Source organism: Vigna radiata, unplaced genomic scaffold (assembly GCF_000741045.1).
Source record: "Vigna radiata var. radiata cultivar VC1973A unplaced genomic scaffold, Vradiata_ver6 scaffold_190, whole genome shotgun sequence".
Classification (NCBI taxonomy): domain Eukaryota; kingdom Viridiplantae; phylum Streptophyta; class Magnoliopsida; order Fabales; family Fabaceae; genus Vigna; species Vigna radiata.
The window spans coordinates 38,497-62,620 of NW_014542194.1; the positions used below are offsets into that span (position 1 = coordinate 38,497).

At 34.3% G+C, this 24,124-nt stretch overlaps 1 protein-coding gene across 3 annotated transcripts; it reads right to left on the bottom strand.

The window, feature by feature from the left end:
• Positions 1–849: 849 nt before the first annotated feature.
• Positions 850–23,278, bottom strand: LOC106779312 (protein furry homolog). Of its 3 annotated transcripts, none has more exons than XM_014667399.2 (17): positions 22,933–23,278; positions 22,726–22,844; positions 21,538–21,583; positions 21,327–21,399; positions 21,190–21,247; positions 18,173–18,268; positions 17,267–17,384; positions 16,924–17,190; positions 16,737–16,838; positions 12,847–13,174; positions 12,596–12,709; positions 9,677–10,305; positions 9,318–9,514; positions 6,272–6,479; positions 5,492–5,611; positions 4,456–5,226; positions 850–4,136 (listed from the first exon to the last, which is right to left on the bottom strand). In XM_014667399.2, the coding sequence occupies exons 1-17, from the start codon at positions 23,026–23,028 to the stop codon at positions 1,086–1,088; spliced, it is 6,393 nt and encodes a 2,130-aa protein (XP_014522885.1). In that variant the 5' UTR covers positions 23,029–23,278; the 3' UTR covers positions 850–1,085. The 3 variants fall into 3 exon arrangements, with proteins under 3 accessions (XP_014522885.1, XP_014522884.1, XP_022632271.1); XM_014667398.2 differs by having other exon boundaries at positions 12,817–13,174; XM_022776550.1 differs by lacking the exons at positions 21,190–21,247; positions 22,933–23,278 and having other exon boundaries at positions 12,817–13,174; positions 22,726–22,799.
• Between the last annotated feature and the right edge of the window lie 846 nt (positions 23,279–24,124).

Consider the following 24,124-nt stretch of genomic DNA (forward strand, 5'->3'; position numbering starts at 1 on the left):
TTCAAAAACTAAATTAGTTTAAAGTAAAAATATATATCAGCACCTAAAACTTAGGATCACAGGAGATTTGGTCTTAGCCACTCGAAAAGTTTATTTGGATACCGAAGTTTCTCACATCTGATACAACTTTTTCTTTTAATATTTCATTAAAAACTGATAGAATTTTGACATGACATTGATAGAGTTTATAAATAAAACCTCGTCATAAAACTCTTTGAGTGAACAAATATTACTCAGATATAGTTTGACATGTTAGTGATGCCTCTTTCTCCTTGAAATCCTTCATCCCTAATAAATCTATCTCACTCACCATATTTGACCAGCAGCCCAACTATCAATCAGAGCTAAAGTCACCATTAAGCATGCAAAGTTTCTTGCCAAAAACTTGTGGAGCCACTTAAGACACTATCAAATCTTAACAATGGTTACCCTAAACCCATGTGTATGTAAGATCTTTTTTTATGTTTCATTGCATCACTCAAATAATATACACCTTAAATAATTATTATAACTGGCCAACTCTTCCGGTGAACATTTGATTGAGTTAGGTATGTCTGATATTCTTGTAATCACATTGAATTAAATGAGAATACATAAAAACCATAAATTCAACATGATGTTAGCTTTAATTAACTCGTTAAAAAGAATTAAGGAAAACTAATCGATAACGTTGTTCCAAATGGATTTTCCGATCTAGCGTGAATGTTTAATAACTACTGTGCAGCAACTAATCAAATTATATCCAGGGTTTCTTTTATGGCAGAGTCAAATAGAAACATACTTTCCTTTCCCAATTATGCGAACTTCTCTGAATTTATGAGCCTCATAACTATAAAGGTAAGAAAGAAATAAATATAAATGAAGAAAAATGGTATATGGCAGGAAGGAACAGCTGAAAACTACATTGCAGTGTTACCATTAAAGTTAAATTATGCATGCTATTTGACAACAAAATGATTTGTCTACAACTACACAGAATGTTACAAAACTCTCATCCCAGCCTATGTAGTATGTACAACGTCTATCCTGTAGCAATCCCTACTTTCAACTTTGGACAGAATATATACAGAAAATGAATTATACAATCACGGGTTACCAACATTGGGCACAAAAGGGACTAGCTTTTTCTGGTCCTTTCTCTTTCCTAACGCACTTCTGTCTAATACCCGACCAAGAATCAGACGAGTATTCTGCAGAGCTACCTCTCTTGATGTCATCCCAGACTCAGTTGAACCAAATTGTCCATGTGTAAAAGCCGAGCTCAGTCCTGATCCCAAGCCATACTGTAGAGGGCCACTTCGGGCCTTGAATGAGGTTTGTGGAGCAAGCAACTTTTCTTCAGGTCCGCCAATTCCGTTATCAAATGAACCTTGTTCATATGCATGAGTACTAGTCAATGAGCTGCAACTTTGTAGAAGGGCTTCTAACACACTTAGTGCCTCCCAACACAAAGTGCTTTCGACCAATTGGGACACAATTGCATAAATATGAGGACTCTGGGTAGCGTCCATTGGTGTGTGCTGGAGGAGAGCTTTGAGCATGAGTAGAATGACACGTTGATACTCAACTGGTCCTTTTTCCAGTAGCCTTAGCAAGTGTCCAAACGCCAAAGTTGAATGTTTTGGAAACCATTCATTACATAGAAGTGGTGAAACACAAGCCAGAAAATTATCAATACTCTTAATCTCTCCTCGAGAGTAAATCATAAATACAGTAGCTAATTCATCCAAAGATTTTGCTCGACACCAAATTGCTATATTGACAGCAACAGAGCATGCCTTTTGATATTGATGTTGGAGTGGTGAAACTGGACCTATCACTACGTCTTTACTAAGTTGAAGACAAAGCCAAGGGAGTAATCCTATGATGTGCATCAGGAGTCTTGTCTCGGCATCACCAAATATAGAATCGCATGAATGAACTGTTGTACGAGAGAGAACATCAATAGCAACACTGTGGCTGACACTCGACATAAGTCCTTTAAGAACAAGGGGTTGAACCCCTTCAAAAGCAGGCAAACTCCCCTCTTGTAGCGGTTCGTAGCCACTTTTAGATTCTGTGCGCTGAAATTCTCCTAAAACACTACTATCAAGTTCATCTCTGGGCATACTTGAAAGGAGTACATTTTCTGTTGTCCGATCACGGAAAGATAAACGGTCAATTACATGAGAGAACAGTTCTAGAACCTGGCGGTAGACATGGACAAAATCTGTGTGCATCATAGCAACACAACCCCAAAACAGCTGTGGGTAGAGTATCACCTTCTCTGGCTCCATATTCTCCACCATAACTTGCAATGTCATCAAAATTTCCATAACAAATCCCAAAACCTGAGGTACTGGATTTCCCAGACATCTATGGAGGCAGCGAAGAAGGGACACACAAGCATCACTTGTTACACTTGGTCGAAGTGCACGGTAGATCTGATGTGACCGACAGGCAAGGTGTCTTGATGTACACTCCATAGCCCATCTAAGAGCTTCTTCTCCCCAAGTTTCCCGAAGATCTCCTTGGAAGAAGATAGCATCCACCATGCTCTGAACCAGGGCAGAAAGAAGTGCTGCACTTGGAAGCTCAGTTCTGACAACTGTTGGATCTTCATTCTCCCACATCATGCTTCCTCGCTTAGATTGTACATATTTAATTAAGCTCACAACTTGCTGTTTGTTCTCCCTATCATTATTTTCCACCTCATATTGCTCTAAGTGGCGTCCTGCTAGTGAATATAATAGATTAACGAGTAAATGCTGACAATGTTCTAGTACAATGTCTTCTGAGCTATCCATTGAAACAAAGATAACGTGAAAGAGTAGAGGCAAGTATTGGCGGAAATCTTCATCATTTTCATATGCAATTTCAGCAAGAAGAATCAGAGCTATATCTGCATGTGTAAGTGAGTGCTGCTGATGACCCTGTAAGGCTGATTGAAGTTCTTTTGCATTCACAGCATGCATAGCACTCCCACCATGCAGTCCATCTTCACCTGAGTTTGGAGTGTCAACAAGATAATCCCCACTGTCTCGTGAAACATGGCGGCTCCGTAAACTCCCTGTTGAGCTTCTAACACCCATCAAGGGTCCTGACATATTAACCAAGGCTGGAAGAAGCTGTCCAGATCGCCCAGCAGTTACTGGGACAACATTCAACTCTGGAGGCATTGGACTTAATGGACCTGATACACTCCGGCCTGTCATACCTGCTGTTCTCCAGCTCAAGCTCCCACTAACATTTCTTAGTGGACCATCAAGGGAACCTCTTACAAGCAATGGGGACATGTGTGGTTGGTTATCCAAAACTGACGTCATTTGGGCCACAGCAGGACCTTGTGAGAATTCTAGCACATAATTTGCACTGGTATCACCCTTACTTGCAACTGGCTCCATGCTATCCTCTAGTAGTCGTTGAGACAATTGGAAAACTAGGTGATCTATAGTCCGCTGAGGGCATATTCGTGCTAAATATAGACTTACCCGTTTTGCAACACTGAAGTATGTAGCAAATGCACCACTTATTTCAGTTGATGCATTTGAATCACAATCTTCAATGCCTTTTGTTATCAGGAAATCTAAAACAGGGCTGATATTCCTATTTTTGCTAGCAATTGTGCTCCAAAGCTTCTCAATTTCATCAGGAAATTGGTCTCCATGCCGCCATGTTACATAGTAGAGACTTTTTAGTAACCTTTCACTCCAGCCTTCCTTGAGTTTCCAGAAATTAAGGTTCTCAATCCAAGGAGCCATGCATGTTAAGACCTGATGTTGTGCAATTATATCAACAGCATCTAACTGCCTCTGCATAATCTCCTCACAAAGAAGTTGGCTTAATTCAGGATGATCTTTGGCAAGCTTACAGGAAAGCTTATATTGGAATTGTTGATAAGAATCAGGAAGATTACCAACAACGGCAGCTCGATAACTTCCTGAACCCTCAATGCCATCCTCAGCCCATTCACGAACAGAAAGCGTCTCCAGCATCTGAAGTGCATCATCACGAATTTGTCTTGATGGGTCTACCACCTTGTAAAGGATCAGACTCAATAATCTTTGTATTTCACAGTTTGGTATCTCCTGACGCATGTAGACCTCGGCTAGTACACTGAAGTATCCATCAGCTACAGAAGAATTAGAGTAGTAGCACTGCACAGATCAATTCAGTTGAATAAGCAATAATACCAGTGTGACAAAACAAACAAACATGATCCAAAAGATTATGTAATAAATACTAATTTATATAAAAAGAAAACTATCTAAAAGTGTAAATAGCTTGCAGTGCAAGTATCAATATATTATTGTTCTGTAAACGGCGTCCTCTCTGTGTGTATATATGATTAGATAATCAATATTACTATTCTTCACCCTATCACGATTTGTATATGAATAGACTTCGTTGCTAATTCTTTAGTTGGAGAACAATATTTCCTAGGATGCAATGCACAACATAGCATTGAAATATTACCTGATCAATACAGGAAGGAAACAAGTCCAAATTTGTAAGCAAAAGATTTTTCAAAGCCAATTTTGCTAAAGAAACACGGTGATGGCCACCCTTGATCCTGTCACGACCAGCAGCTCCTCGACCACCTTCCCCCTGGTACTTGGTATATGATGGAGTTCTAGGATCAGCTGGTGAGAAGCCAAATGGAGCCCTTGGTGTAGGCTCCAAAAACAAACCATTAATCCAAGATATCACTCGGCCACTCATTTTCCTTGCATTGTCATCAAAACACGGTCCGTATAAAAGTGATGCTATTGCATTCATGGATGCCCACTGGATTGCCTCAACCTGTTCATTCAGTTCTTTGTCAAATGATATTTTATCCACCGAATCTTTTGATCTTGCATGTTGAGAAGACTTGTAACGATCAACTTCACGTCTATAATCACTCACACCGTCTACACTCCATGCACTGCATGTATCATCAGACCAGGAGAGAAGAAGATCAAAGAGTCGCTTTCTAGTTCTAACATCAAATTTCTCAGATTTCGAATCAACAAATTCTGGGGCTAATGATCTTAGAACACAAGCAAGTGCATAGCGGAATGGTTGCATGTCTTGAAAACTTTCAGGAGTTGTTGAGATTAGTCTAGTTGTCTCATCAATGAATTTAAGATAATGTAGACGGAACACTGGCTTTCGTGCTAGCATGCCAGGCCATATATTTTCTGCAACAGTACGATAAATATTTGCAATGTGGACACGAAGCTCTTCCCGACGAGCCTTTTGACTCTGAATAAAATATACATATATATTGTAAATGCCAAATTATAATTCAACCATCCAAGAGAAAAAACAACTAAAACCATAGTGTAACAAAAGCTTTGATAATTTCACGACGTAAATATGAATTATTATCTTCAAATGTACTGAAAAGGTTTTAAGAATTCATTATCTATCATATTGTCCTTATCACTCATAATTTATGATAACTACCCACTTCAAATCCTCAATGGCTGATAAAGTTAAAACAAATTTCACCGATTCAAAACTATACCTTCCACTTTGGTTTTCCTTCTGTCTCGGAAGAAACCTCATCGATAAAAGATGAAAGTTCGCTGAACATGATTTCACATGCTTCCAAGTGTGAGCGGCCAAGAGCCATGGTCGCTGCATGCTATATCAGAAACCTTGTCAGCAATAAATAGAGACACAAAAAGTGATGACCAAAATGTTTTGCAAAGATAGAGAATGGTTTATAAGTGTTTAATCATGATGTGGACCCGGTAAATTAGGTCAAACTATAGACAGTTACCATTCTAAATACATCTCCTAACCCTCCTACATCAATAAGAAATACAAAAGAAAACAGTGAGATCTCAACATAGGTTAAATGAAGAATTGGTAATTAGTATTTAAAAGTAAAATGTTTTTAAACCTGTAACCAAGAAATCATATTTATAAGTTAAACAAACATTATGACAGTAGCCTTTAGCCTGCATAACTTGCATCCGACTTTATCTTGAACTTCTTCATTCAAATTACAGACTTCATTGGTTTTTCTTGAATTTCTTCATTCAAATTACAGACTTCATTGGTTTTTCTTACCATTCAGTCACTTGAGGAACTAAAAATAGTTTTTCATACAAAAAATATTAGAATATTGTAAAAACGACAAAAGAACAAAAACTATTCTCAGATTGTTTTTTAATGATTTTGGTTTAGAAAACATGGAAATATACAAACAATACATCAAGCACGCATGCAACTCTTCATCCTTTGACATAGACTGCTTGAGAAGATAGACTAATTGACAAGTTAAGAGAGGCGCTCTTACAACATGAGCATCAGATCCAGATTTTAGTGAAGGGAAAATTAGAGAGTAAAGATCTTTGGTAGACTCTCGAGCAACTGGCGGACATGAACAGACAAACATGGCATACATAAGCCACTGGTCCAGTTTATTATCAATATCCTGCGACTGATGAGCTTTGCCACCCAATTCAGCAGGTGTGATATGTGTAAGACGTTGCATGACCTCTTTCCTGCCCAAATTTGAGTGATATTACCAAGTTTTAGATAGAAATTTAAAACAGACTGAATGAAGAGGGGTAGGGGGAGCAAAGCACGTGAGTAAAAATATTTTTTCCTCTTCTTCAAAATGATAATGATATGATTTGATATTTTTTGTGAAAGATATTCTCCAAAAGCAGGTGTGATATTTTTTCTGTGAAAGATATGATTTGATCTTTAGTAATTAGGATATTCTCCATTACAAGGTTTCCCTAATTATAATGATTATAAGTAAGGGATTTACATGTTTAATACACAATTCAAAACAATAGAAAAACTTTTAATTTTATTAGAGCTAAGGTTTCCTTTTCCTTTTCTTATCTTTTTTATATCTGCAGTGTAATGTACATGCAGCCTGGTTCAGGCAAACCACTGTAATCCTCCATTTACCACCATTGAGCCCTCCTTTCTTGGAAGAGCAGACACCACCAGAGTACTAAAAGTCCCAAAATAAATATTATGAATATTTTAAGATTATATAAAGCAATGCCTTTTCCAATTAGAGGTTGTAGGCTACATATATCAAGTGGCACCATCTTGTTCCATGAAAATGTAAAAATTATGTTAGTGTCCATGCCTTGTTCAATTCCAAAGAACTGATTCATAAAGTGAGATTGTCTCCGTTTCAATATTCTATTCAGGCTCTTTCTCTAACCAAGATGGAATTTGGAGCTTTTCATATACACCTTTGCATACCCAACACTATTAGGTGAACTACGTGGATAACATGGTGGGTGACCCTTTCGAATAAATCTAGTACTAACCGTTTAAATGCAAGTTCTTGAACAAGGGGATGAAGATGCTCTTATACCAGATTAAGAAAATAAAATTTAATCATAACCCAACTCTACAAAATCAGATAAGATAAGATTTACACTCATATATTATAACTTGACTATACCTTTAGTTGGTGTAAGATCCCAAACACAACCCCTTTGCATTGAGGACTCGACATCTCGAGCTTGACTAGGATAGGCTTTGAATGTCTTTGATACCAAGTGAAACTCTAGGGAAGAGAAAAGCACTAAGATGGAACCGTGTTTTTCTAGGACAGGATGGGTGTTTTTATTTATATTGCGAAAAAAAAAAATCAAATACAATAAGTGGAGGAGATTTGATATCCTCTAATAGGAAACATATGATACATGAATAAACAAAAAAAAGAATCCTAATAATACATATATAATCTAGATATTCCTAATTATATAGGATCAACTCCCTATTTCAATATTCTCCTAATTATATAGGAACAGCTCCTTATTTCTATGATTATAATAGTTTACTAATGCAATCTTAGAATTCCCTATTACTTAACATCATTACTTTGAAGGCTAGTAAATTTAATTACAATTTATCTACAATGTAATACTTAATTACAATTTATTTACTATGTAATATTTAATTACAATTATGATTTATCTAAGACTTTATTATCTTACGGTGTTTTGCCCAACTTTTTTCTTTACAGAAATAAGAACTTCAAAATTAAAGTTAAGTCGATTTGGTAATTTAGATTTTTTTTTCTTTTGTTAAAATTTATTTAATGTTGGAATTTCAAGCAAAAAGAGTAGAAAAATTAACAAAATTAACTTTTCAAAAAACATTCTTTAATATCTTGCCTGTTCACAATCCACATCCAGATGTGTGGTTTGTGGTCCTGGTTCAGAATTGTTTCCTCGTGCCTTCCTACAATGTTTGTCTACTGCCTACATACATTATAGGGCAGTAGTTTTGTTACAGAGGAGAGGCTAAACTTTCATGACAATGTACATCTATGCTACTATATGGGCATTTAGTTGGGACATAATGCTCATACCTGAGAATAATACAAAGGATTTACAACGAATCTTAGAGTGTGAATTTCTCTGTTAGGATCTCATGTTTATAACAACTTTAGATACATCAGATACAATATATGAGGGAGAAGAGAAGAGAATTTGAAACGATATATCTAAGAACTAGGTGCAACACAATGGACATAGATAAATTGTATTTAAGACCATTTATTCTATCACTTTCCCTCAAGATGAAACATATAAATTGTATGTGTCAAACTTGGAACAAATATATTTATTCTGAGATTCTCTCATGGATTTTTATCTACAACTTAATCACTTGATCTGACAAACTCGATGCAAATTTCCTTAGACAACAACTTCTTTAGAATTAAATGACTATTTATTCCTCTGATGAACACTAGACTGTAAATAATGTGGAGAACAACTTGGTTATCACAAAAATTTATATTCTTGGAAGACTTATTTTACCCATATAAGCTCAGAGGTGAGGGATGTCATTTCTCCATACTCAACTTCAGCAGATGGCTAAAAAACAACATTGTATTTCTTCCTTTTCCAGGAGATAATATTTCCTCCTAGAAAAATACAACATCCTATGATAGGGCGTCTATCCATAAGAAAACTAACACAATCAGTGTCGCAATATTCAAAGGTTTGGGCATTCCCTTCATTAAGTAGTTCTAGTCTTGGAGCCTTTTTAAGGTATCTCAGTAGGAATGATAGCATTCCAATGATCAATACAAGGATTTTGCACGAATTGACTCAATGCCAATTGCAAAAGACAAATATGGCCTAGTAATAACGAGATAAATAAGTTTTCTAATCAGTCTTCCATAGATTTCTGTTAGAGAAAACTTCTCACTGTTCTGGTATTAATTTCTAATTTGGATTCATAGGACAATCCATTGGTTTACAACCAATCATTTCTGTATCTTTCTACTAAATATATTTAGCTCCACAATGTTTGGACTTCAGTGAATACAGAAAAAGGTAAAAGAGATAGAAACTTACTTTGCTTCCTGAACAGAGCTTGGACAAAGTTCAGCAGCATATTTCACTAGCTCACTAAGACACCGAGCCCACCTGTTCTTGTCAGGGCTCTCAAATATTATAGATTGAAGTGTCACTTCCGAAGGAATGGCATCAGGTTCTCGTTTTAAATCGAATGGTCTCCCAGAGTCCCAATAGCAGTTCTGAACAATCTCATCCTGCAATACCAAGGTATTTACATCTTTAAAGGGACCAAAGCTTAATATGACAAGATAAAATTCAAAAAATACACAAATGAAAAATGCATAAAATATTAGTGTAGCAGATAAGAAGAAAAAATATCATTCAAACAAAATTAAATAATATAGGCAAAAGTGTACCCCATGTTCTTCCAGAACATCAATAATAAATATTGGTTCAGCTTCATATTTTAACATTAGATTTGATTGCTCATGTATCCTCAGGTCCCGAATATCATTCCTCAATGCACGAACACAACGCAATAACTCTAATGCTGTATGCCTGATTTGACTATCAACAGAACTAAGGAATATGAGGCCAACTGCATCAATTTCGGATGCCCGAAACTCAATTGCTTCGCCTGATTGTTGAATGGAAGACTTTCTCAATCTCTCAGTTTCATGCCCTAATGATGTTGCATCGGCATCAAGTAGTATCCTATCATCTATTAGACAAGATCTCCAAAAGCGCATGAGTTCCAATAGGCGTCCTAACGATGTTTGAATGAGAAGAGGAAATTCATCAGGAAGTTTTAATATGAAATTGGCCATTCCCTTCATTACAGCAAAACGACGATGGGGTAGGTACTTCACAATTCGGTTTAGCACTTGCACTGCTTCTTCTCGAACACCAGGGTCAATACTTATGCCATGTTGTGGTATTATTTCAGTAATTTTATCAGTTCGCCCAACTTCTTCTATTAGATCAGGGATGCACTTCAGCACAGACCGGAATAGATACCCTTGAGACTTTTCCTTGGTTACAGCATCTACAAAAGAATTCTTATGGTGTCATCATGATGGCAAGCAGAAATTCAATACTAAACTAATTAACAAAATGCACATTTCAACTTCAAAAAAATAGAAACCACAAATACAAAGAAATTCCCATCCTATACAAATAAATAGTTTTAATAGTTTCAATCCTATCATATTTTGGAATACCAGTGAGCATAGAAATATACTGAAAGACAGACCAATCTGAAAATACTTTCTCTTCACACATCACGGTGTCATGATGGCAAGCAGAATTTCAAAAGTTAACAAAATACAAAATCTAAATTCGAAAAGAGTAAATTAATTACAAAAGGAACACCCATCCTAAGGAAATGAGTAGTACTTTCCAGTTTGCATCATTTCAATCCTATTATATTTTGTAATACCTATAGGCATGAACGTACTGAAAGGCAGACCAGTCTGAAAATATCTTTATTTCACATACAATTTACTCAGACTTTGTGAAAAGACTAAATGACTTCAAGTCGTCAAATCTAAATATTTATTATTCAAATTTTGTTTGAACTTTATCAAGTCCAGCAGTGTTCCAAAGTACTTGCAAAGTTGACTTACAATGATAAAAATCAATACCGTGCAAGAAAAAGAAGAAAAGTGCGAGAAAAATAGTGCAAGAATTAAAAGAATTTGTGTGTTCTATAACTACGGTGGTAAGTAAATTAAATGGCTAACTTCGAAGGGAAGATCAGAAATATATTTATAATTCGGAAATGTTAACCGTTTAACTTTTTAGCTACTCATCAGCTGTAAAAGCCTACAGACTCTAAATTTTTCTAACAGACTCCACTAACTACCATAAAAGTAGTTTGGAGACAGAAGAAAGTTGGAGAAGCAGATAATAGAATGTAGCGCATGAAATAGAAATAAAAATAAATAAAATAAAAAGTAGAAGAAAACATAGACACTTATTTTCCTCAACCTCAGTAAATCTATTTGAGTAACTAAACACATCAGTCGTGAATGGTAAAATAGCCAAGGAAACCCTTCAAAATATACATCTGTAAAGAAGTATGCTTTCAGAATAAAAAAGTACACATCATTTTGAAAATGTTTTACAACATTAAAAAAAGTAACAAAAATATTCTTAAAACATAAGACCAAGGGGAGAATTAAGTTACAACTTTCATTTCACTTTAAAAGATTTAGGAAACAATCAAAACAAAAAAGTAGATAAATAGTACTCTTAGAGGAGAAAAGATGTTATTACTTTCAAAAGTATTGCACCATTATATTTCTTCTATTTTGAAAAGTTATCAAATTAGTTATTGTTCATTAAAAATGAATACCCTCTTCCCTTTCCCTGGGAACTCAACTCCAAAAAACATCCCAAGGCTTGAAGTGTGAACCCATGCATAGAGTCAATTTACCTTGTGCTAATTTTAAATGTTAATTTAATTGTGAATAGGTGGCATGATTTAATTGGCTAGTAAGGATTCAACTCTTCAAATTTGATCATATGCACTTCATATACCATACGAGAAATCACCTCTCTTAAAAGTCTCAGCAGTTCAACATGCGTTATGTATACCACTTCAATGTTAATCAAATAAATATTGTGATGTTATTGTTAATTGTAATGTATAAAAATATATTTTTTGTTAATGCTAAATATTGTCGCCACCTTCATCCTTTCATACATTTTTTACAAAAACTAATCTATCAAACAATACTTTGAATGCACAAAGAAGCTTATTTGTACATCATAAAACAAGTTAAAATTTTAGTAGATTTTTAAACACATAAAACATGATTTAACCAAAATTCTTTATTAGATAAATCCACATAACATTACATAGTCAACAAATATCTATGATGCACGGATAAAATAAGTGTAACAGATGTGACACATTTTATATGACAATATGTTTAATTTGAAAATAATAGGATATGATACATATTATATGCATATTGAAAAAATGTACAAAAATTCTTAAAAACATGATAAATATGTGATTGTTATTGTGTGAATCCAAACTGATAAAACATGTATTAAATATTATCAAAACAAAAAACTATAAATTATTATCATCATAAAAGTGATAGTATTTTATAAATTAGACACTTCATTAATAAGTATCGGTAAAGTCTCCTACCATATCAGATATGGATACTTGTTGCATATATATAGGTGACACAAATTAAAATATCAGTGCATAATAGACAAATATGTTTTCTGCAAAATATAGAAGTTTGATTCAGCTTTTAAACTGTAATTCTTATACTTAAACACCTTCAATCCAGCTAGCATATAATAGGAGTAATTACCTATTGTGGTACGTGATGATGTCAAAAGTGCTTGACTATAAGTTTTATGGCATGACCTTAATATAGACTCAATTGCAGCTTTCACTTTTGGAATATAGTGACCAATATCAGGACCTGCTCATTCAACAAAACTGTCATTACTTAAGAAAATAAAGCTCTGAAAATGTACTTCAATTAAACATAACAATGTACAATTATTCTAGGCATGTAATTAATTATACCTTTAAATATATCCAAACCAAAATGCTTACTTGAAGGTGACATGACAATGGCAAGCAATGCACGAAGACCAATAACCTTTGCTTCACTGGGACTGTCTTGCTTGAGTAATTCTAGTATCATATGGTTCATGGTAAAATCAAGGTTATGTTCAGCTATAGTTACACAGAATTCAACCAGTTTATCATGTTGAACATCCTGAGTAAGCAATCCTTTTCTTAGAACTGCTAAAAGTTGTGAAGTTACACTGTCTAAGTTGTCCCATATCCGATTTGGGGCCTGGTTTGCTGCATGGACACTCAAGTAAAATCTTAAAACACGATGAAGACAATCTAAAGCCATGAACCGATGATTCTTATCCTGCATGACCAACAACAGAATGGATTCTTTGTATAGTTAAAAAAATAGAAAAAACCTATACAGCATAAATAATGAAGTAACTACGAGCTCTTGTTCTCCATATATACATATTAGGAGTTAAAGAGTCGCAAAAAAACTATCTGTGTTTTCGCTAGAGAAAGAAAAGGACATTTTATCCACCCTTCTCTGACTTGCCTATTCCTTGGACTAAATGCATCGCTAAACGAGGATTATGTCAGACAGATTAGGAATATTTACAATACATGTGTAAAGTAATAAAAGTATTAATATGGATCATATCATTTTGGTAATAAAAAGCCTTGATTTTAGAGGTTATCCATTGGTATCTCACATGGCTTGTCTATTTTAATATTTAAATGTAGTTGTATACTTCAGTAGATGGTAATGAATTAATGAATGAGATGATTTTCCACCAAGGATTTTTCTCTTCTTCTCTCACTCCACAGATTCTCTCTTGCACTTAGCTGCCCCCATTTCAGTATTGTTATGCTTGTACTGTAACTACTGCATGTAGGGTTACTTGAAAGAGATTTAGGGGGAAGGAAACAGAAACTCTGTTTATTATTTCTTAGTTTTAAACAAATAGAAGAGCTTACGCTGATAAAAAAAGATAGTACCAGAGCTTACTTTATATAGAACTCCATCATCCTAGAAATAATACTCACAGCAATAAAATAACAACTCTTTACACTGTCTAAAAATATCTTCCTGTAACTCAAAAGAGCTGATTCTTATAATAAATAAGGATCAATGATTTAGGTATGATAAATACAGCATCTAATAATATCTTCTCATACCTCGAGCTAATTCCTATAAATAAGGACCAACTATTAGCATATGATAAATACAAACATGTACCATTAATATGGTCACCTAATTCTCGTACTTAATTATGTCAATACAAGCAAACATTATACTCAGGATTTTAAGATTCAGGCAGCTAAGTAGTCAATCACATATAGCAGCACGGAGCAGTCAACCCCAAAAACACTAGCAAGATGACCTCTGTTATGAAGTCTAAATACAATATTATATATATATATATATATATATATATATATATATATATATATGTATGTATGTATGTACGTATATATTTATATATTATTTATTCATAGAAAATGGATTTTAAATTTAATTCAACCTCACAAGAACATGCTTGTATGGTGAGATTTGTACCATTCTTTTTCATCTCTAATTGATGTGGAATCTCCAACACTCTCCGTCAAGCCGAGCAATGAATATCTCAAATGTGAGACTAGATATTTGTGGATGGTTCAATACTGACCTTATAATTGGTGGCACAATAAGCTGACAAGTGTTTTCAATTGTTGATTGGGCATATGATGTAGATGAAGAAAGAGCACTTCAGGGGCATATCTAATTTTTCTGCCCTAACTTGATTTCTTGATGGTCAAAGAAAAAGCAAACTCAGTTGCAACACCAAATGCTGAAACTGAGTAGAGGAACTTAGCTATGGCTGCTTCTGATGTTCTAAGGGTAGAGACTCTTTTTTCATGAGCTTCAAATTAGCATTCCAACACTAGTCATCGACCGTAACAACCAAAGCACCATTACTTTGAGTCACAGTCCTGTTTTGCACTACATAACAAAACATGGAGCTGCTGGACATTTTCTTAGAAGGTGAAAAAAATTCTCGACAAGTCTCTAGTTGTCTCTTATGTGCTTGCTCAAGCTCAGGTTGCTAATATTCTAGCCAAGCTCCTCGCCATAACTCAGTTCGCTCATCTCAAAGTCAAACTCAAGGTTTTGAGTTCTTCACAATCCTTAGTTTCTAGTGAAGTAATAGGGTATTAGAGTTCTCCTTTGCTATGTAAGTTGATAGGCTCTCTGCCACATCAGCATAGTTAGTTGTCATTGTTAGAATAAATAGTCTTAATAGGATTTATTGTAAGGCGTTGTGTTTTTTGCTGGACCTAGTTCCTAGATGTATCTTTTCGAATTCTCTTCTTTTCCCTTTCATGCATTGAATCTTATGTATCCAAAGTTATTATAAATATGAAATCCTAAGAGAGGGAAATACACACTTTCAAATTCATTCTAATTCCATTGCATCTTTCTCAAGTATCTCTAACAGTTTATCTTGTAATTTGATTCGTTGTTGCCACATTGGATAGTGTTGGAAGTTCCACATCGACTAGAGATAAGACCAATTTATAATATATAAGTGGATACAAATCTCATCTTACAAGTCAGTTTTGTGGGGTTGAACCAGAGATAAAACCAATTTATAGTGTATAAATGCAAACAAACCTTACACTTCAAGCCGATTATGTGAGGACAAGTTAGACTTAAACTTGCTTCCCAATAATAATCAAGTCCTACCAGTCAACTCAGTGTTAATTAGTCAGCTATTCATTAGTTAGGTTGTTAGGAAATGGAGGGTTTACAAGAGAAGGAATAAAACATTGAATGCCTAACTGCCTTAGCAGTTAGGAGGGGCGGTAATTCAATTGTATAAATAGCTAATGAATAGCTTTATAGTAGTTAGTTGGTTTAGTAGAATTCTAACAGGAAACTATTATTCCTGTGGGGGAGGTTAAGCTCTCAATTGTTCACTGTACATTGTATTTTTGCTGTTGATAATACAAAGAGAAGTTATACAGTCATCTTGGTGTGTTAGTCTGGGTGTGTTAGAGTGAGTTTCTTTAGGTTTCTTGATCAGAAACCTAACATAGGTACTCTTGTAACTCCTTATAAATTGGTCTAGTTGTCTATGAAATAATATACAAAAGGTTCACAGAAACTTTTTTAATTAGATTATAAATTTTCACCCTTGGCTATAATGGATTGATAATACAAATATTCAAAATATTTGAGTTTTCTCTCACCTAAAATATGAATATATGAGCCATGCGCTGCAATTAATTCATCAAAGGAAACTTTGTATGCTGATACACCACATTGAATAAAATAAAACCTTAATCTCAGCAAAGTAAATTTAACATAAGAATCCACACACACAATAAGCAAAGTCTTGGAAAGTGAAAACTAAACATAACTCGACGTTTCACAAAACTAGTTTGTAAAGTAAGTTTTACATTCACTTATATATTATAATCTAGTCATATCCCTAATCAATGTGAATTCTCCAACACACCCCTCACATTGAGAACTAGATATATCAAACATGGAACAAGATATTTGTGGGTAGTTCAATAGTGATAAGATAGCAGGTGATACAATAGGTCTAATAAAACTTGTTAGCATAGACTTTAATACCATCTTAGAAAGTAAACTTTAAGTTTAACTAAACCTTACAAAATTGGTCTATATAGTGTGGATTTGTACCTATTTATATACTATACTATGGTCATATCTCTAGTAAATGTGGGGTCTCCACAACAAAAGAACAGAAACAAAACAATTTAGAAAAAAAGAAAAGATTCTATCGCAAAAAGTTTAGCAATCATGAGTAATACTTAGCTGAAACATAAGCATTTTACCATGTATAGTATATTGTTTGCCTACCCACAATTCCAATGGAATCCAAGAATGAGCCAATTGAATTTAAACATACCTTAAGAAGTTTGTAGAGTTGATCCATGTGAGGACTTAAGTTGTTGTGAAATATTTGAGGATCACCAAGGCATAAAAGAAGAGTTACCAATGGATACCCAACCTAGATGATAACACAAAATAAAACTTAGAAAAATTAACATTAATAAACAAGGAAAAATACTGAAATTAGTAAGAGAACAGCTTACCGCAATGTGTTTGCTTTGTTTATCCATCCAATGCATTAGCTGAACTCTTATACGTCCAACAGCTTCATACCATAATGTAAGCGCAGGCTCTACACCAGAAGGTGGCCATTGACTTTTCCCACCGTCTGCAAGAGGTGCTAGGATGTTTGAAAGCATATTGCATAGAGCATGATGAAGCTCACTTTTCCGTTTATGAGGAGCACGGTTTAAAGGATTTGCTTTTGCAACAAAGGATGCTGACGCATTTAATCCACCCTCTGTTTTAACCTGAGATGAAGCTTACATTTAAATAATACTAGAACCATATAATACCTTACATGAAATATTTAAGTTTTACACATACCCCAAGCTTCAGGTAGCGCATCCCATTAATGATACTTAGTGTCTCACTTCTAGCAGCACTTGTATCAATTCGACGGGTGTTGAGTTCCATGAAAAAACGCTCGGTAACAGAACTAAACCTATAAAAACAAGAAAAGCAATACAGTGAAATAATAATACAAAAAGTTGAGATACAAAGGCAACACAATTATGGCTAACTGAACAATAGTGTAAAGGGATGAGGCAGAATCACCCAACAACATCATCCCTATCCCACTTGAACTGAACCAGAATCACCCATCAAATTTTAAAATTTAACACACAAACACTACCAAAGTTAATCATCTCAAACTTACAAAACTTTAATAGTTAGGGAGACAGAATTCCACCTGAAATGGAGAACTGAAGTGTAAAATTCATTTTTCTAAATTAGTAAATAGATTCTAAAAGTATCTCCATACACTTTTTGTTGTGGTACTGCAACTAACTCAACAAATGAAAGTCAGGAACAGATAGAACATTAGTTATCTCAACAAATGAATGTGGAAAGCCAGCACCAAGCACACCAGAAGCAGATACACATCTCTAGAAAATTTAAGTGCTAGTAACTTGCTTTTTGTATAGAATCTATCCATTGCCTATTCAAAACTAGTACTAAAGGCGTCAACTAAGAAATCAGAGAAAAACGATAAAGGTATAAGGCACCAACCAAGAATTAAATAATAAAACAATTGAATTTCTCCTATAGCCCCGTCAGTCTACATTTTTCAGGACTGAGAACAATACATACCCTTAAAATTCCTAAAGAAAGAATAATACATGTGACTGATATGAAGAAGCATTCACTAAATGTGTCAACAATATAATTGTCAGATAATTTTCAATCATACTGGACAATTTATACACAAACCTGATAAATCAGATATACCTGATACGGGACAGAGCACCTAAAAGTTGAGCAACTAAGTCCAGAAGAAGCCCCCTCAGATCAACCAGAGAGGGATATTCAACCTGGCTAACAACCCTGCAACAAGAGTTCACTAAGTTCACACCAAAGTTAACAGAAGAATAAGAGAATTAAAAAGTTTATGGAAACCTAATAATTAATCTTTATGTTTTGCTACTAAGAAACCACATTCTAGTCTGAATAATAATTGATTTAACAACACTTTCAAAATATTCATGAAATATTTGGACTCAACTCATCAATTACTCATTCAAGTTATGTTTATAAACAAACCCAAACTTGATAATTGGCTTGAATATTTAAATGAGTGGAGTTCAAGCTTTAAAAGCTCAAGTTGAAGAGTCCATACATACATACATACATGTGTGTGTGTGTATATAGACACACACACAATATATAAAAAATATAATTTTTATGAAAACAGTTTTACATATATTATTCTACTAATAATTTTTATAAAACTACCTTTCATTTATTATTTATCACTTAATGTTAAAGAAAATAGTAAAAAATAATTAAGTTATAAATGAGTTGAAACGGACAGCTCACTTTTTATGCAAGTCCAACTCAAGCTTTCAATTAAGCTCATTTAAATAGATGACCTAAGCTTGAATATCCAATTCTTTTCACAAGCCAAACTCAAGCTTCAAATGCTCAACTCGGTCAATTCATATACACTTCTATCTATAGTTCAGCTTAACTATATTAAAACACATCCAATGTTGAGCATTCCAAAAATCAAATAAAAAAGAAGAGTTGCCTGAGATTTTAAAATTATTAGAAATAAGACACCACATGGACATTTCAGCTATGTTTGCTTTAGGTTAGGATTCAGTTGCAAGGGATGGAACTTGAGTCCCACATAGGAAGTATAGGATTATAGTTCAGGGTTTATAAGGTCTTTGGCTCTCCAACTACAATAGCTAGCTTTTGTGGTGTGCTTCTCTCAAGATTTTATTGATTGATATCATGGACTTCCACCATGTTTACCATCACCAAACACATGGTGATACCAACATTGCAATGTTCAATGCCCTACCAGAAAAGTTTTCCATTTTGTAAGCATTCCAATCCAAACCCTACCCTTGTAGGAAGGCTTACTGCTTTTTGGTTGTTGCAAGGGTCGATGTAATTGAGGGTTGTCTGCTACTAGCCTGTGTAATAGTAAGTACTAGCCCCCAGGGGCTTATCTTCTTATAGCATCCCCTGTACCAGAGAGCGACCACTTCCTTTGCTTTGAATTATTCATATCATTTATCAATAGAGGTCTAATGAACTTGACAGGCCAACAAGCAAAACCCCTTGTCCTTTGATAGTGGGTTGGTGCAAAGTTGTTCTAGAGAATCTCCTTTTGTTCTTGCAATAATGACTACCAAAAGCATCAGGCAACTTGTCAAGGTACAACTATGAAAAGTGTATCCATCGTTTTACCTAGAACTTTGGGGAGATGAAGCCCTTTCAACTCTAGCTTCCAATTTCCTTTACATGCGAGTTCGCATGGGTGCTCGGCTAAGGGTTGTAGTTGGATGTAAAGACATGGGACTTGCACATTAACTCTCCAACTGCATGAATGGATAAACAAGTATAGGAATAGCAGATCAATGATATTATTATAAATATTTATGTTGTATTATTAAAGAAATGTCTTCCAACACTACATCAACCTCCAAAAAGATTCTCCCATCTTTTCTAGTTATATTCTTGCTGTTTGAGTCACTTGTTGCTCCTACATGATCGGCTGATCCAGCAACATTTGAAGAATTCATCCAATGGTGTCTGACATGTCAATCCTCTAGTAACACAATTTCAGTGACACGCCGTAATTCATCTGCTTGTTTGTATCAATCTCCATCTCTTGATCCCTAGGTTATTGACTAGGGTGCAATTGACAAAATATCTAGTAATAGTAGCTAATTTGTCTTTTATAATTGTTGTCAATGGTTCACAAACACAAGCTTGCAAGAGTAGCACTACCATTGGTTTTAAATATTTTGTTACTATTATTGATGATTATTTTTAGATATACTTGGATTTGGTTAATAAAGAATCAATCAGGAGTGTTTTCTGTATTTCAAACATTTTTAAATGAAATCAAAACACAGTTTAGTTCCATACATGCTTTATGTAGTGACAATGCTTGTAAATATTTGTCTCAGGTATTCCTGCAATCCAATGGTATCTTTCATCAAACTTTAGTTATCATAGACTTTCCCCCATATAATATACTTGTTTGTCCTCGTTATCTTCTATTCCTATTCCTAAGTCTCCATGTGAAGCTTTATCCCACCTAGAGATGAGATGTATGTCCTTCAAAGTAGTGGTACTTGGGAGCTGGTTCCTCTCCTAATTGTCAAATCAATTGTTGGGTGTTGATAGTTTTATACTCTTAAAAGAGGAACTAATTGTAACACACAAATCTGTGACCTTATATTGACTCTCTCTCTCTTGTCGTCAAACTAACATCTATTCAACTTCTCTTTTCCATTGCAACTATTCACCACTGGACTTTGTTTCAGCTTGACATCAAAAATGCATTTTTACATAAGTTTGATTGATCCTTGAGTGAATGTGCCATTGATTTTAGGCTACAGTGTTTTAGAATGACTCCAACTATCTAAATGCTCAGATAACTTCCCAGAATCAATGGTTAACCATTGGAGAGAAACAAAAGCTTATGTATCTGACTTTTCTTTCTTTTCACACTACTGAAGCATTCTACATAAATGTGAGCCTCAATGCAGCAAAAGTTTAAACCTGTTGAGGATTTAGATTGAAATAATCTTGAATACTGAAAGTCTTAAGCAATTAAGAACCTAAAATTGACATCCACATTATGAACTGAAAAAAGTGGAAAAGTAATTCTTAGGAGAACCGTATATCTTATAATTCAGACATCAATCATTTGCTTTATTAAAAATATATTTTCACCAACTATGAACATACTACAGTGTTCATATTATCATCGACAACAGAAATACCTGTCAGCATTAATTAACCAGTCAAAAACAAAATTTTCGAGCCCAGACCACAGTTTCTCTGTAACAACAAACGAATAATTAATGTCCATCATATGTTCAAAACAAAAGAAACACAATCACATATACATAATACAAACCAGTAAGTCCTTCTTGTGGACAACACTCCACAAAGCGTATGCATGCTGAGCAAAAAATGCACTCCACTGCAAGCTGAAATCAACAAAAAACATGCTATCATAAACCTAAAAACCAGCTGACCACTGTTCTGAAAACAAAACCAAAGCAAATATGCCAAAACTCTAAATTATACAAGCATTAATTAGCCTATCAAAATTCTTGCACACAAACCTTTCTTTGGAATGTCGATGCATCATTGGCACCCTTGGGAGATTCACTACAACAAGTTAAAAAAAATAATAATAATTATTTCAGTGAGTCATTTAACTACAACAGGGTTGAAAACGTACACGTATAAGCAAAGTTTCACATCACAGACCAAAGACTAGAATACAGTTTTGGTCACTTGTACAATTTTTTTGTTTTAGTCTGGTCCCTTAAGTTTAAACATTATCAATTTGGTCTTTTAAAGCGCCTAGGTCAGACCAAGATCCGCTCCATCAGTCCACACACACAAACACTTACTTGGTGACACTTGCCAAAGTGAATGTGATAGATGTTACATCACAGGCACGTTTGCCATGTCAAGTAAAATTGATAGCATCAGTGTAAAAGACTGTCAGAATGACCTGTACAGTCTCAGCTAGAAACTTCAAAAGACCAATAAAAACTTTTTAGACCAAGTGAAATCAAAATGAAACCAAAAACTTAAGATGAAGAACCAAAACTTTATTTTAAACTAAACTATACATTGTTTATCCGTTTATGCCTTGAAAGTGTAAAAATTGATATCAATCAAATGAGTTTCATGACACACCCTAACTTGGTGACACATGGTAAAGTCTGAAAGTGCTTGCATTGCAGTCTGAAGCTTCTCAAATGGAGACACACACACACACTCCAATGCACAAACTAAGAGAAATAAGTTTCTCCATAAATATTTTCGGAAAATTTTTACGTAAACACTTCTAGGAGAAAGAAAAGAAAAGGCGAAACAAGTTTCTCCATAAAATTAGTCTAGGCATGAGTTAAAACATGAGCTTCCACAAATTAGTTTACAAATGACACGTGAGTTAATTTCTTTTCTTATTTTATTCTCCTGCAAGGACTTGAGAACTTCATTCAAGCATACTCTTTGTCTATTAACATGAATGTAGTTTAAGACGAACCTATCTTTTATCCAAACATAGTCTACGAGACGTCGGTGTAAAACCCATTTGGTCACAGACACCTTAGAACCAAAGTGAAACTTTCTAAACTTAAGTTATCAAAGGATGAGCAACAATGCAGTTCAGCCTAAAGTAAACTATTCCAGCTATGTTAAAAAAAAAATACTGAAAACAAAAATAAAAAAGGGCTAATTAGTTAAGATTAAGTGAAAAACAAAAAGAAAAAAGAGGAAGAGCTAATTATCCTAACCTCTCCCTCCACTTCAACAAAGCTTCCAACAGAGGAACAGGAGTGTGGCGCGCGACCATTGCGAGGGAATCGAGAACCTGCTCGTAGGCCGGGTCAGATGGTCGCAGGTATTGCCCATCCTACGGTGAATCGCCATCACAGCCGTTAATTCAAAGCACGAAATTGGAAACTTGGTTTCAGAGAGAAAAGAGGTGTTGACGCAAATACCTGTGCTTGAGCGGTTTCGATACGACGCCGTGCGAGGGGGAGGAAGCGCTGAAGCAGAGCGTCGACGATCAACTTGGCAGCACTCCCTGCCTTCATTTTAACCGATTAGAGGAAGAAAATGACCATTCGATTTTCTTCTGATTCTGAATCACATACCAATTGAGATTGCGACCAGAAACAAAGAAGGGATATTGAAGAAAGAGGGAAACGAAAGGGTGAATTTGAGGGAAGGGTTTGAGGGTTCAAAAATAAGGATCTGAATTGTGAGAAGAGAAGGTAATGGCTTCTGTGACGTGACCATCGCTGTGAGCCTACGCCAAAACCAAATTATTATAATTTTTATTGTAAGATTTGATGAAGAGATGGTATTTCTCGTTTTTAAAAAATAAATAGTAAAATAAAATTGGAAAAATCATTTAACAAAAATAACTATTTAGTCTTATTATTAATATCAATAAATAGTAATAATTATAAATTTTAGTAATATAAGTTTTTACTTTATATGTCTTCATTCAAACAATTTTAATTTTGAACCGCATTGATGTTCTCTCTCATTCATTTTAAAATAAATAAAAAACATTTATATCACTAAAAATTATAAGAGTAGTCTTTACATTAGTAATATGATTATTTATTATAACATTATGAAAAGGTTTATTTATAGTTTTAGTATTTTAATTAATTTTATTAATTTTGGTTTTCTAAATTTTAAAAGTTTAATTTAGTTCTTTAAAATTTTCAAATTATTGAATCCTTTAAAAAAGAGTTATTTTTAATGTGAAAAAATGTCATAACTTATTGGAGATTTTCCTTTTAATGAAAAGTAGAAAGTAATTCGATGTTCAAAATAGAATTAACACAATTTGAAAATTGAATCGACTGTAAAACAAATTAAACTTTGTTAAATTGTGATTTTTCTTTCTCATGCAATGTAATTCGATTTAAATATAAATCAAATATTATATAATATGTGATATGTGACTTGAGAACCTAAAGAAAAAGATTGAGTTAATGAACAAAAGTGTATGTTACATATGTAACGAAAGAGGAAGGTTGTTGATCCTCAAAATATTTGAGAAAATTATTTATAATAGCTTACTTATATATGGTATAAGATGAAGAAGGATTTAAGGATTAGTATGAAGAAACATAGCATACTAAGGAGAATGTTCATGTAATGCATAATATATGT